The sequence below is a fragment of the Eptatretus burgeri genome, chromosome 4 (genome assembly GCF_056783735.1).
Source record: "Eptatretus burgeri isolate ZD-2024b chromosome 4, Ebu_testis_v1, whole genome shotgun sequence".
Lineage (NCBI taxonomy): Eukaryota > Metazoa > Chordata > Myxini > Myxiniformes > Myxinidae > Eptatretus > Eptatretus burgeri.
This window is the reverse complement of record NC_140964.1, coordinates 140,696,611-140,712,902: the sequence shown is the minus strand read 5'-3', so window position 1 is coordinate 140,712,902 and position 16,292 is coordinate 140,696,611. Positions and strand designations below refer to the sequence as shown.

Sequence of the window (16,292 nt, the reverse complement as noted above, 5' to 3'; positions counted from 1 at the left end):
TAGTTCTTGATGAAAGTGAGATGGTAGGGTTATTAAACAGGTGTTTTTCTTCAACTTTTACAGAAGAACAGTCATGAGAATTGCCAATAGCTGATAGTATCTATGAATGAGGTGAGGAAGGGCTTTTACAGAAGATCCTGGTTGAAGTGGAGGAAGTAAACGAACAGCGAGGTAATCCAAGAGAAGATAAGGCTCCGGGTCCAGATAATATGCAACTGAGAGTATTGATGGAGGTGGCCGAGCAGGTAAGCGAGATGTTAACGGATATTTTCAATAGCTCACTGGAGTCAGGACAGGTACCGGAGGATTGGAGAGGGGCAAATGTAACACCATTATTTAAGAAAGGATCCAGAGAAGAATTGGGAAACTATAGACACAAAACAAGGAGATGCCCAAAATGTCAAATATGTCAGAATTGGACAAATGAGCACTTTCTTTTAGCAGTTGGGACTGCTGCTAAGTTCGATTCTGGACCTTAAATTTTGTAATCCGGCTGAGTTTAAGGTTATTCTCGAGGTTTTGGCATTGGCAGAAATGAAATAAAGCCACGAACGCTGGTGTCTCGGGGTGTTTATAAGCAATGCAATGTACCCACTGATTCATAGCTATGATGAACAGGCATTCAATAATATGAGTGAGCAAAGTGGAAAAAAAAAACATTGTTAAGAGGTAGTTGCGGCCTGTTCCAAGTCAAGGCATGGTTGAGAAGGCCAAAAAACTTGGCAGCTTCAAATCCCAGCGAGGTAACCCAGGATATGCCTGAAGACCCCAGAGAGCAAGGTAGCCGAGGAGCGCCTGATATAGGATATAATGAAATAGGGCCGTTAATTATCATCAAAAGGGGTGTTTTAATTAACCCAAACACCCAATTTTCACTCATACACTCCCTTGCAGTTCCCTTCGTGTGCATGCAAAGTTTTAGGCTGCTCGGTTTCATGTTTTTGGAGTGATGGAGGACACACACACACACACACACACACACACACACACACACACACACACACACACACACCCACACACACACACACACATACACACACACATACACATATACACACACACACACACACACACACATACACACATACACACATACACACATACACACATACACACATACACACATACACACATACACACATACACACACACCTACACACGCACCTACGCACACACACACACACATACACATACACATACACATACACATACACATACACATACACATACACATACACATACACATACACATACACATACACATACACATACACATACACACACTAACATTTACTAGTTCAGATATATTATGGGGTCTTAAATATGATTGTGACGTCCAATCACTTCCGCTTAGCTTTCCATTATGATCACTATAGATTTCATCTACTGTATTTATCAACATCCCTTTTGCTGTACCAATCCAGGCAGAGCCTCTGAATTTGCTGCTGAGGGCTTGGGAGCAAAGAGTCTTCCCGGTGATTCGAAAGAGATTTCGGAATGAGGCAGAGAGGAAGTCTGGCCTTGACCAGATACGAGGTGCTCTCAGTCTGGGTGAGGAACACGAAGTAATTGCTGTAATTGACGGTAGTTGAGTTAAATGACAGAACAAAAGTATAAATGCATGTTTTCAGGATGTTTCAGATAAACGTTGAAAATTTTCTGGTTGATGAAAATACAAAAGTTATGATTCATCCTGAAAGATATAACGATAAGAACTTCAATCAAGTACTTCAATTAGACTCACTGCTGCACCCTTTCAGCAATTACCCAATTGGCTTCAGCTGACAATGAGCTCAGTTTGATTGGCCCCTCCTCTTATATGCTGTGCGGGAGTGTCATGTGTTGATCGTCCATCATTTGAGCAGCAAAGATCATGTGGCACTCAACAGCACTCATTATGTCGAGTTCCTTGCAATGTATTGTATGAACAGTCATGGTCATGTGGCACTTAAAGTGCTCATCACATGACATTTGCAATGATACATCAACACGTGCATTCCAACACAGCATATAAGGAGGAGGAGAGGTGATTGGGACCATACTCTGTGCAGAGCGTTGGTGCTGATTAAGCAGTTTCCTTGGCTATTGGGCACAATCGTGGATGGGTCACCACTCCGACACAGTATACCAGCAAGCTAGCACTCATTTTGCTGACCTCGGAAGAATGACAGGCCGACTTAACCCCACGTGGTATTAATCCAACAGATGAGCAGGATTTGAACTCAGGACTCTAGGATCCAAAGCCCACCACCGTAACAATTAAGCCAACACCAGGCATACAGCAGATAAGAGGAGGTGCCAATTCCACTGAGGTTATTGTCAGCTGAAGCTGTTGGTTACCATGCCCAAGGAGTAGCTGTAGCTGTGTCCAATAAGCTGACTCCAATGATAATTGAGGTAACACCGGTCAACGAGCGTATTATGAGACGAAGGATTCGTCACTCCTTGGGCGTCATTTCCCCGGTCTCTGTCTATGCTCCGACTGAGGTGAGTGACCTCAACGTGAAGGACGCTTTCTATGCCACGCTCAAGTCTGTGGTTGATCAGTGACCCAGGCGAGATACTCTTCTAGTCTTGGGGGATTTCAATGCATCGAATGGAACTGAAAAGGATGGTTATGAGATGTGTGTTGGTCCCCATGGGTCTGGAACTGTGAACCAGAATAGCACTAAGTTCCTTGACTTTGCAAGAAGTCATGGACTTTGGGTGGCCGGTTCATGGTTTCAGCACCCACCTTATCATCGCTGGACTAGTTATTCCAACGCTGGTGGTGTGGCAAAGGAGATTGACTATGTGCTCGTTTATGGTCGCTGGAGGATGATCCAGAACTGCAGGATCTACCAGAGTGCTCAGTTCCTCAAAACTGAACACAGGCTTGTTGTAGCAACTTTGAAGTTGCAGCTTAAATCCAGGAGAATGGTGCCATCCCAGCCTAGGCTGGATGTTGGCAAGCTCAAGGATGAGAGGGTAGCTGAGACGTTTGCAAACAGACTGAGTGGGTATTTGGGGGGTCTGGGTGCTTTGGGGAATCCTGAAGAGTTGTGGAGTGCCTTCAAAACCACCGTCCTTGATGTTGCCAGTGGATGTCTTAGAACTCACCGGAGGGCGAAGAAGAATTTTGTCTCTCAAGGGACACTGGATACCATTGACCAGAGTTGCAAGGCCAGGCTGAATGGCATTGCTGAGCTGTTCAGGGAGTTGAGGCGTAAAACTGAATGTGCACTAAGGGTGGACAAGGAGGCCGATGTGCGAGGAATCTTTGAGGGGGTAGAGCATCACCTGTGGTCAAGTGATTATTTTCCTGCTTACAGGGGAATTTGCGCATTGTGTTCATCCAAGCCCGTCCCTCGGTGTACTGCAGTTCGAGGGAAGGGTGGTGGGTTCTTGACAGAGAAGTCCGAAGTGAAGGCCCGCTGGGCCGGTTACTTTGAGCGACTGTACCAGGTGAATCTACCAGCTGTTGAGTTGGATTTCAGGGGTGTTACTCTCCCTATTGCTGACCCTCCAATCAACTGTGATCCACCTTCGTTTGTGGAAACGCATGCTGTGGTGAACCATTTGAAATGGTGTGAGGGTCCTGGGATCGGTGGCATCCATGCTGAACTTCTCAAGGATGGTGCAAATGCTACACTCATGTCATTGCATGCAATTCTGTGTTCTGCCTGGAACACAGGCATCATCCCAACTGACTGGAAGAGGGGCCTTGTTGTCCCTCTCTGGAAAGGGAAGGGTGATCACCAGCACTGTAACAACAACCAAGGGGTGATGCTGCTCGCAGTGCCAGGCAAGTTCTTTGCTAAGATAATTCTTGATAGTGTTAGCCACCATCTGCTTGAGCACCAGCATCCAGAGCAGTCAGGCTTTACTCTTTGGGTCCTCTTTGGGTCCTCACCAAATTTCGATGAGAGTTTTGACAGGGCTGCTTGCAGCCTATGTTGATCTCTGCAAAGCGTTCGATTCAATGAATCGGGATGCCCTCTGGAGGATTCTTGGTCTTCCTGGGGTGCCTCCAAAACTGGACAATCTGATGTCTGAACTATACTTTGGAACTGAGAGTGCTATGAGATGTGGTGATACCATCTCTGACTTATTTCCAATTGTTACTGGAGTACATCAGGGGTGTGTTCTGGCTCCCACACTTTTCAACGCTTGTATGGACTGGATTCTGAGGAGGATGTCAGAGAGATCAAGCTGCGGTGCATCATTTGGGAATGTCAAGATCTCTCACCTTCATTTCGCAGATGATGCAGTCATCTTTGCGGAGACTCCAGATACCCTTTTGGGATCATCATGGTGCTGAATGAGGTCGGAGCCTCTGGCATTACGGTTTCATGGGTCAAAACTAAGATCCAGGTTTCCAATGACATCTTGAATGCTGCTATCTTGTCTGTACCTGTTTGTGGTGAGGATGTTGAGGTCATGGAGAGATTCACTTGCCTTGGCAGTGATATTCATGTCTCTGCTGGCTGTGAGCTCGAGGTCAAGTAACGTCTGGTTCAGGCCTGGGGAGTCATGGATTCACTGGATCATGGTGTGTGGTACTGTCGGTACCTGTGCAGGACGACAAAAGTCCAAGTCTTGAGTTCCTTGTGCTTCCAGTCTTGCTCTATGAATGTGAGACTTCGACTCTGACCAAGGATCTGAGACGGAGACAATTCCTTTGGTACCAGGTCTCTTCAGAGGATCCTTGGCTATTGCTGGTTGGATTTTGTGTCCAACGAACAGTTGCTGAGAGAGATTCAAAAGAGATTTGTTCCCTGCATAATCTGTGAGCATGAGTTGTGGCTGTATGGACATGTGGCTCGTCTTTCTGACGTTGATCCTGCTCACGAGATTCTCTCAGCAAGCGACCCTCTGGAGTGAAGTCAGCCAAAGGGTCGACCATGTGCCTCATGGTTGCAGCAGGATGATCAGAATCTCAATGAGATGGGGATGGGCCAGGCATCTGCCTGGGGGATGGCCAGACCGAGGCCCCTGGAGTACCGGCGGAAAGTTGACGCAGCGACGCACTGCTCCGATGTATGCTCACCTACCTGACCTGACCTGAAGCCATTGGGTATTCTGTGCAACATCACAGGAATGAGTCGAATTGTATTTTTTTGAAGTTATTATTATTTCTTATGAAGTTATTGTTGTTATTTCATAACTTTCATCAATGGTAAACAATGAAGTTTGAAAACAAAAATGCCAACTGCTGTCCAGATTGTAATTGACAGCTTTGAAAATGTATCTTCTCTTCTGGTGCTTGGGTACCATAGAAATTTGAGAAATTCATGTATAAATGGTTGACGTGAAAGATTTCTGCAATGAACATGTTTCATAAAATGTTCTCCTTTTACATCCTGTAAACTGTGCAAACGTGCAGGAGGGTAAAGAAATGCAACTGTGTAGCCTCTCTGGTAGCTTGCACATGTTGCTGCATTTGAGCTTGGGGAGTACCTGCTGAAATCTATTTGTCCAGGTTCTTCCCGCCATCTTTGTTCTTTGTTCATTTGATACTTCCTTCTCATTTTTCTTTCACAATTCTCTTTATTCACTCTAATTCTTGCTTTTTCTTCTTTTTCATCTCTTTTACTCCCTATAACTCACATTCGTTATCTATCTCTCGAAGGAGGAGTCAATTCTTGCAGAAATTTTATGTAAGGCTCACTTGGCTGAACCTGGATGTGTTTGAGGGTTGTGGATCGTGGCTGAAATACGAGTCCTATCCAGGTTCCTCCTGATGACTCGATCTTTCCTCTTTACTTCTTCGGGTTCCTTCTTGGTCTTCCATTTCATTATGTTTGCACAATATCCTGATGCTGTGTGGACTGTGCTTTCCCATTGATGGATCTCTGGAAGCTTGTACTTGTTGCTGCATTTGAGCCTGGAGAGTAACTGCTGAAATCTATTTGTCTGGGTTCTTCCTGACATCTTTGTTTTTTGTTCCTTTCACACAAGTTCTTTCTCATATCGCAGACAAAACGGGGGAGGGTGCAGACTGGATTGGAGACGTCCGGAGAAAAACCCTGCCCAGACACATCTAGAGAACAACACCATCCAGACATACGCAGTCTGGATATGTCCAGAGAGAGAGAGGGTGCTGCACTGTATTGGGAGGGGGTAGAGCATGGATGAGAGAGGGAGAGAGAGGGGGGAGGGGGTTAGGGGAGAGTGAGAGAGGTGTGGGAGGAGGGTGCTGCACTGTATTGGGAGGGGGTAGAGCATGGAAGAGAGAGATAGAGATAGAGATAGAGATATAGAGATATAGATATGCTTTATGAACAACACACACACACACACACACACACACACACACACACACACACACACACACACACACACACACACACACACACACACACACACACACACACACACACACACACACACACACACACACGCTTGGCTGATATCGGCAACATCCCTAAAATCTTGAGTAGCTTTGACCAAAAAAAATATTGCATTTCTTCTTATTATTTCGGCTCGCTCCCATTAGGGGTCGCCACAGCGGATCAACCGTCTCCATTTCGCTCTATCCTCCACATCTTCCATTGACACTCCAACCACCCGCATGTCCGCCCTCACCGCATCCATGAACCTCTTCTTTGGCCTTCCTCTTCTGCTCCTGCCTGGCGGCTCCATCTTCAACATCCTTCTCCCGATATACTCCGCTTCCCTCCTGAGCACATATCCAAACCATCTCAATCTCACCTCTCTCACTTTGTCTCCAAACCGTCCTACCTGCGCTGTCCCTCTAATATACTCATTCCTTATCCTGTCCATCCTCGTCACCCCCAACGAGAATCGCAGCATCTTTAACTCTGCCACCTCCAGCTCCGCTTCCTGTCTTTTTGTTCGTGCCACCGCCTCCAAACCATACAACATAGCTGGTCTCACTACCATCTTATATACTTTCCCCTTCACTCTTGCAGCTCCCCTTCTGTCACAAATCACTCCTGCAACTCTTCTCCACCCACTCCATCCTGCCTGCACTCTCTTTTTCACTTCTCTCCCACACTCTCCGTTACTTTGGACAGTTGATCCCAAGTATTTAAACCCATCCACCTTCCCCACCTCAACTCCTTGCAACCGCACCAAACCACCACCATCCCTCTCATTTATGCACATGTATTCCGTCTTACTCCGACTGACTATCATTCCCCTTCTCTCCAGTGCGTACCTCCACCTCTCGAGGCTCGCCTCAGCCTGCTCCCTACTCTCCCTACAGATCATGATGTCATCCGCGAACATCATAGTCCATGGGGACTCCAGTCTGATTCGTCCGTCAACCTGTCCATCACCATTGCAAACAGGAAAGGGCTCAGGGTCGATCCTTGGTGCAATCCCACTTTTACCTTAAACCGGTCCGTCATTCCTACCGCACACCTCACCGCTGTCACACTGTCCTCGTACATATCCTGCACCATCCTCACATACTTCTCCACCACTCCCGACTTCGTCATACAATGCCACAACTCCTCTCTTGGCACCCTATCATAAGCTTTCTCTAAATCCACAAACACACAATGTAACTCCTTCTGGCCTTCCCTATACTTCTCCATCAACATTCTCAAAGCAAACATTGCATCAGTGGTGCTCTTTCCTGGCATAAACCCATATTGCTGCTCACAGATCATCACCTCTCCTCTCAACCGAGCTTCCACTACTCTTTCCCACAACTTCATGGTGTGACTTAACAACTTTATCCCTCTGTAATTTCCACAGCTCTGCACATCACCCTTATTCTTGAAAATCGGAACCAGTACACTTAATCTCCACTCCTCCGGCATCCTCTCACTTTCCAAGACTTTATTAAACAATCTGGTTAACAACCCCACTGCCATCTCTCCTAAGCACTTCCATGCCTCCACTGGTATACCATCTGGGCCAACCACCTTTCCACTTTTCATCCTCTTCATAGCAGTCCTCACTTCGTCCTTACTGATCCACCCCACTTCCAGATTCACTATCTCCACTTCTTCCAACCTTCTCTCTCTCTCATTTTCTTCATTCATCAGCTCCTCAAAGTACTCCATCCACCTTCTCAACACACTCTCCTCGCTCGTCAGCACATTCCCATTTGCGTCCTTTATCACCCTAACCTGCAGCACATCCTTCCCAGCTAGGTCCCTCTGTCTTGCCAATCAGAATAAATCCTTTTCCCCTTCTTTTGTATCCAACTTCTCATACAGCTCGTCATATGCCTTTTCCTTGGCCTTTGCCACCTCTCTTTTTGCCTTTCGCCGCCACTCCTTGTACTCCTGCCAACTTTCTTCATCTCTCTGACTATCCCACTTCTTTTTCGCCAACGCCTTCTTCCTTATACTTTCCTGTACTTCCTCATTCCACCACCAAGTCTCCTTATCTTCCTTTCTCTGTCCAGATGTCACACCAAGTACCTTCCTAGCTATCTCGCTCACCACTTCTGCTGTCGTTGCCCAATCATCCCACCCATCTTTACCACCATCCAACGCCTGTCTCACCTCCTCCCTAAATTTAAAGCAACAGTCTTCCTCCTTCAGCTTCCACCATCTGGTCCTTGGTTCAGCCCTCACTCTCTTCCTCAACCTCACCTCTAAAGTCATCCTACAGACCACCAATCGATGCTGTCGAGCGACACTCTCCCCTGCCACCACCTTACAGTCACTAATCTCTTTCAGGTTGCATCTCCTGCTTAAGATGTAATCCACCTGTGTGCATTTTCCTCCACTCTTGTATGTCACCCTGTGTTCCTCCTTCTTCTTGAAATACGTATTTACCACTGCCATTTCTATTCTTTTTGCAAACTCTACCACCATTTGCCCTTCCACATTTCTCTTGTTGAGACCGTACCTACCCATCACCTCCTCATTCTCTTTATTCCCTTCCCCAGCATGTCCATTGAAATCTGCTCCAATCACCACTCTTTCATCCTTGTATACACTCTCCAACACTTCATCTAACTCACTCCAGAAATCTTCTTTATACTCCATCTCACACCCCATATGTGGGGCATATGCACTGATGACATTCATCATCACCCCTTCAATTTCCAACTTCACACTCATCACTCGGTCAGACACTCTCCTCACCTCCAATACCCTCTTGACATAATCTTCCTTCAGGATTACTCCGACACCATTTCTCCTCCCATCCACACCATGGAAGAACAGTTTGAAACCACCTCCAATGCTCCTAGCCTTATTCCCCATCCACTTGGTCTCTTGCACTCACAGTATGTCCACCTTTCTTCTCTCCATCATATCAGCCAACTCTCGCCCTTTGCCAGTCATCGTCCCAACATTCAGAGTTTCCACTCTCACCTGCACATTTCTACCCTTCCCCCTCTCCCACTGCCTCCAGACTCGCCTTCCCCGTCTCCTTCTTCTCCTTCGCCCAGCAGTAGCACAATTTCCACTGGTACCCTGCTGACCACCGGTACCGGTGGCGGTCGTTGCTAACCCGGGCCTCGACCGATCCGGTATGGAAATTCGTTTTGTTGTCCGCATAATGATTTGGCATAGGTTTTTATGCCGGATGCCCTTCCTGACGCAACCCTGGTCGCCTCTTACGACACACCGGGATATGGTACACCTATTCTAACCGGGGCATACACCGGGCCCAGTACAACTGGTACTCATTTCGCCGACCTCAGAAGGATGGCAGGCTGAGTCAACCCCCTGGTGTTTTCGACTTGGTTTATATATACATACATACATATACATATATTAATTCAGTGTCCCAACTGGGCTTGAACTCAGGACATTTTGGGTCCCAAGCCACTGCCCTAACCACTGCGCCAACACCAGGCTTTCTCCACCAGGGTGCAAATAACACCAGGGTGTTATTTGCACCAGGGTTGTACGATCGATCGTCCCAACACTTTTTCACCTTCATTGAGAGCTGGAGGAAACAATGCCAACCCTTTTAGTTGCATTTATGGAGACGTTTCAGGGATATGTTGACAAACATTAATCTTTATAAACAGCTGAGTGTGACTGGTGGAAAAAAAAATTTGACTCTGTCATTTAGAAAACACGCAAATACGACAAACAGCTCAGAAATTGGGTGTTATTTCACAACTCGCTCAGGGTGGCGGAGCACGAACCACTCGCTCAGGGTGGCGGAGCACGAACCACTCGCTCAGGGTGGCGGAGCACGAACCACTCGCTCAGGGTGGCGGAGCACGAACCACTCGCTCAGGGTGGCGGAGCACGAACCACTCGCTCAGGGTGGCGGAGCAGGAACCACTCGCTCAGGGTGGCGGAGCAGGAACCACTCGCTCAGGGTGGCGGAGCAGGAACCACTCGCTCAGGGTGGCGGAGCAGGAACCACTCGCTCAGGGTGGCGGAGCAGGAACCACTCGCTCAGGGTGGCGGAGCAGGAACCACTCGCTCAGGGTGGCGGAGCAGGAACCACTCGCTCAGGGTGGCGGAGCACGAACCACTCGCTCAGGGTGGCGGAGCACGAACCACTCGCTCAGGGTGGCGGAGCACGAACCACTCGCTCAGGGTGGCGGAGCATGAACCACTCGCTCAGGGTGGCGGAGCACGAACCACTCGCTCAGGGTGGCGGAGCAGGAACCACTCGCTCAGGGTGGCGGAGCAGGAACCACTCGCTCAGGGTGGCGGAGCACGAACCACTCGCTCAGGGTGGCGGAGCACGAACCACTCGCTCAGGGTGGCGGAGCACGAACCACTCGCTCAGGGTGGCGGAGCACGAACCACTCGCTCAGGGTGGCGGAGCACGAACCACTCGCTCAGGGTGGCGGAGCACGAACCACTCGCTCAGGGTGGCGGAGCACGAACCACTCGCTCAGGGTGGCGGAGCACGAACCACTCGCTCAGGGTGGCGGAGCACGAACCACTCGCTCAGGGTGGCGGAGCACGAACCACTCGCTCAGGGTGGCGGAGCACGAACCACTCGCTCAGGGTGGCGGAGCACGAACCACTCGCTCAGGGTGGCGGAGCACGAACCACTCGCTCAGGGTGGCGGAGCACGAACCACTCGCTCAGGGTGGCGGAGCACGAACCACTCGCTCAGGGTGGCGGAGCACGAACCACTCGCTCAGGGTGGCGGAGCACGAACCACTCGCTCAGGGTGGCGGAGCACGAACCACTCGCTCAGGGTGGCGGAGCACGAACCACTCGCTCAGGGTGGCGGAGCACGAACCACTCGCTCAGGGTGGCGGAGCACGAACCACTCGCTCAGGGTGGCGGAGCACGAACCACTCGCTCAGGGTGGCGGAGCACGAACCACTCGCTCAGGGTGGCGGAGCACGAACCACTCGCTCAGGGTGGCGGAGCACGAACCACTCGCTCAGGGTGGCGGAGCACGAACCACTCGCTCAGGGTGGCGGAGCACGAACCACTCGCTCAGGGTGGCGGAGCACGAACCACTCGCTCAGGGTGGCGGAGCACGAACCACTCGCTCAGGGTGGCGGAGCACGAACCACTCGCTCAGGGTGGCGGAGCACGAACCACTCGCTCAGGGTGGCGGAGCACGAACCACTCGCTCAGGGTGGCGGAGCACGAACCACTCGCTCAGGGTGGCGGAGCACGAACCACTCGCTCAGGGTGGCGGAGCACGAACCACTCGCTCAGGGTGGCGGAGCACGAACCACTCGCTCAGGGTGGCGGAGCACGAACCACTCGCTCAGGGTGGCGGAGCACGAACCACTCGCTCAGGGTGGCGGAGCACGAACCACTCGCTCAGGGTGGCGGAGCACGAACCACTCGCTCAGGGTGGCGGAGCACGAACCACTCGCTCAGGGTGGCGGACCACGAACCACTCGCTCAGGGTGGCGGAGCACGAACCACTCGCTCAGGGTGGCGGAGCACGAACCACTCGCTCAGGGTGGCGGAGCACGAACCACTCGCTCAGGGTGGCGGAGCACGAACCACTCGCTCAGGGTGGCGGAGCACGAACCACTCGCTCAGGGTGGCGGAGCACGAACCACTCGCTCAGGATGGCGGAGCACAAAAGACTATTTCAGGGTGGCGGGGCACGAACCACTCGCTCAGGGTGGCGGAGCACAAACCACTCGCTCAGGGTGGCGGAGCACAAACCACTCACTCTGAATGACATGGCGAGCAAAAGCGTCTGCAATGAGTGAGCGATTCGCTCAGAAGGACGTAGCACGATTCCGCTATCGATTCTTAGGCATTCGGCAATTGGCTTAAGCACTCATGCAAGCACTCCATTTAAATGGTTGATTAGGAACAGTTGTCCAGGCTGTTGCTGCATATCATATAGGACCCCTTTAACTTTATATCTGGTCTTCACTGCATATGCAGCAGTTAATGCAATATAATGAATTTGTTGAAATAATGATTATCTACATAAGAGTTGCAGCTTAATGCAGAACAACCCTGGAGGCATTGCAAAGTTCAATTGCGCATGAAATAAACATTGCAGATAATCTGCCATCGTGCCTTATCGTCTGTGCACACACACGTCATGTGGTACATCGGTTTGGGTTCCGTGCAAATGTCCTAACTTTTTTTTTAAAAACATACGTTTTTCACCAGATTTGCTTTGATACACTGTGGAGCACCTCACAAAACCTCCAAACACGTACACAGATCTCTGTGTGAACACACACACACACACAACAAACACAGGGTGACAGGACATCTGGTAGACGCGATGGATAGACTGTCCCTCTGGGGGACAGGGTATGCAGTCGAGGAGTAATTGCATGAAATCATATCGCTCAATGAAGCTCGTTAATTTTGGCATGTCCTAACTTTTTTGTTCACTCGATATAATTCTCCAAACAGTAGAAAAAGGTAAGTTTAATGTTTTGGAAATTTCATATTTTCTTGTGCATATGTGGAGGGAGGGAAAATAGCCTTGCTTGCTTCAAGTAAATAGGTATATCAGCTTAGTTATAAGACTCGTTTATTTCTTTAAATTATCAGATTCCACAACAGATTTTGACCTTTTTTTTCGTCCGGACAATATCCGATCCTAAAAAGTGAAATAATATTTCGATGATATACTTTAGTCCATGAGAGTTGATCGTGGAAAGTCGTATCATATCATAATCATGTCATATCATGCATGAAATCGCTCCAAGCTCCTCATCTGAAAACTTGGAGTACTTACAAAATGTATGCACCCAGCGATTCATCGCAATGATGAACAGGCATTCGATAATATGAGTGAGGAAAGTGGAAAAAAACAACAACTTTATTATGAAGAAATCGTTGCGGCCTGTTCCAAGTCAAGGCGTGGTTGAGCAGGCGAAAAAACATGGCAGCTTCAGGCCCCAGTGAGGTTAGCCAGTAAACACCTTGAGACCTCAGAGAGCGAGGTGGCCAAGGATCGCCTGATGAAGGAAATGATTAAATATTGCCATTAATTATCTTCAAAAGGGGTGTTTTAATTAACCCAAACATCCAATTTTCATTCTGCACTTTGTTGGAGTTTTCTTAGTATGCATGCAAAGTTTCAGGCTGCAAGGTTTTATGGTTTTGGAGTTATGGAGGAGATACACACACACACACACACACACACACACACACACACACACACACACACACACACACACACACACACACACACACACACACACACACACACACACACACACTAACATATATTCATCGTGATGTATCCATCTTATACACCCCTTGCATTCTCCCCTACCGTTTATCATTGCCTGCATCCCTTGTTTGTCTGTCTCCCTCTGCCCTGCTATTGCCGTTTCTCCTTTCTCCTGCTGTTCCTTTTGTTCTGGTCTGTAGTCGAGCTCTTCCATGAGCTATGAGGGTTTGCCAGATGGTCCTTTCGGAGAGAGATAGTGAGATTGTAAAATTTGTCAGGATTGTAAGACAGATCCCAAGTATATGTCCAGCTTGTGATCTTTTTTTTCCTTGCGTTTGAAGAGAGGGAAGAGGCTGCTGCATGCCTGTCTGAAGGATTGGGTATGTCACAGCAGAGGGGTGGAGTCATCACCCAATAGATAGAGGATTTTCCTGAGAGTCAGAGAGATCATTGATTAAGATCAGGAATATTACTGGGCCCATCGCACTGCCTTTGGGCACACTATCCTTGACAGGGGCAGGAGATTAAAGGATTCCATTGAGTGCCACACGTTGACTACGAGAGTCGAGGGCAGTCAGCAAATCAAGTGTGGAGTTGGCATGGATGCCATCGGCAGACATTTTGGAGAGAGACAGTTTGGAGAGTTTTGACTCCAATTATGAGTTCGTCTTTTGTTGTGGAAGAGGGTGTGTGTACATTATCTTCTGTGTATGATATGATCTTCTGTGATCTGTGTATGAACTTGTAGAGAAAGCAAGAGAGCATAACACCAAGGTCCACGTGCTTTTTTGGACCTTCAAAAAGCATTCAACTCTATTCCCCGTCAGGCTCTTTGATCATGGCTCCAGAGGTATGGTATACCTCCTGCATTTGTAAAACATACCTGCATGATGGAATAATGGCAGAAGTCATGGGAAGTTCCTGGAAGTAGTGTCCATGTGATGTAAAATTTTCAAGGTTGCTTCCTTGAAAGGGGATGTATGTATGTATGTATATATATATATATATATATATATATATATATATATATATATATATATATATATATATATATATATATATATATATATATATTTAAACTTGGTGTTGGCGCAGTGGTTAGGGCAGTGGATGGGACCCAAAAGGTCCTGAGTTCAAGCCCCGCTGGGACACTGAATTAATATATATATATATATATATATATATATATATATATATATATATATATATATATATATATATATATATATATATATATATATGTATGTATGTATAAACCAAGTCGAAAACACCAGGGGGTTGACTCAGCCTGCCATCCTTCCGAGGTCGGCGAAATGAGTACCAGTTGTACTGGGCCCGGTGTATGCCCCGGTTAGAATAGGTGTACCATATCCCGGTGTGTCGTAAGAGGCGACCAGGGTTGCGTCAGGAAGGGCATCCGGCGTAAAAACCTATGCCAAATCATTATGCGGACAACAAAACGAATTTCCATACCGGATCGGTCGAGGCCCCGGTTACCAACGACCGCCACCGGTACCGGTGGTCAGCAGGGTACCAGTGGAAATTGTGCTACTGCTGGGCGAAGGAGGAGAAGGAGACGGGGAAGGCGAGTCCGGAGGCAGTGGGAGAGGGGGAAGGGTAGAACTGTGGAGGTGTGAGTTGGAACTCTGAATGTTGGGACGATGACTGGCAAAGGGCGAGAGTTGGCGGATATGATGGAGAGAAGAAAGGTGGACATTCTGTGTGTACAAGAGACCAAGTGGATGGGGAGTAAGGCTAGGAGCATTGGAGGTGGTTTCAAACTGTTCTACCATGGTGTGGATGGGAGGAGAAATGGTGTCGGGGTAATCCTGAAGGAAGATTATGTCAAGGGGGTATTGGAGGTGAGGAGAGTGTCTGACCGAGTGATGAGTGTGAAGTTGGAAATTGAAGGGGTGATGATGAATGTCATCATTGCATATGCCCCTCATATGGGGTGTGAGATGGAGTATAAAGAAGATTTCTGGAGTGAGTTAGATGAAGTGGTGGAGAGTGTATCCAAGGATGAAAGAGTGGTGATTGGAGCAGATTTCAATGGGCATGTTGGGGAAGGGAAAAAAGAGGATGAGGAGGTGATGGGTAGTTACGGTCTCAACAAGAGAAATGTGGAAAGGCAAATGGTGGTAGAGTTTGCAAAAAGAATGGAAATGGCAGTGGTAAATACGTATTTCAAGAAGAAGGAGGAACACAGGGTGACATGCAAGAGTGGAGGAAAGTGCACACAGGTGGATTACATCTTAAGCAGGAGATGCAACCTGAAAGAGATTAGTGACTGTAAGGTGGTGGCAGGGAAGAGTGTAGCTCGACAGCATCGATTGGTGGTCTGCAGGATGACTTTAGAGGTGACGTTGAGGAAGAGAGTGAGGGCTGAACCAAGGACCAGATGGTGGAAGCTGAAGGAGGAAGACTGTTGCGTGAAATTTAGGGAGGAGGTGAGACAGTCGTTGGATGGTGGTAAAGATGGGTTGGATGATTGGGCAACGACAGCAGAAGTTGTGAGGCAGATAGCTAGGAAGGTACTTGGTGTGACATCTGGACAGAGGAAGGAAGATAAGGAGACTTGGTGGTGGAATGAGGAAGTACAGGAAAGTATAAGGAAGAAGGGGTTGGCGAAAAAGAAGTGGATAATCAGAGAGATGAAGAAAGTCGGCAGGAGTACAAGGAGTGGCGGCGAAAGGCAAAAAGAGAGGTGGCAAAGGCCAAGGAAAAGGCATATGACGAGCTGTATGAGAAGTTGGATAAAAAAGAAGGGGAAAAGGATT

At 48.4% G+C, this 16,292-nt stretch overlaps 1 protein-coding gene across 1 annotated transcript in view; it reads left to right on the top strand.

The window, feature by feature from the left end:
• The window catches only part of HECTD4 (HECT domain E3 ubiquitin protein ligase 4), a 525,771-nt gene that overhangs the window by 253,988 nt on the left and 255,491 nt on the right, over positions 1–16,292 (top strand). The window contains exon 34 of the mRNA XM_085880170.1: positions 1,425–1,551. Within this exon, the coding sequence (XP_085736296.1) occupies positions 1,425–1,551 (127 nt within the window). The remainder of the gene's footprint in view (positions 1–1,424; positions 1,552–16,292) is intronic.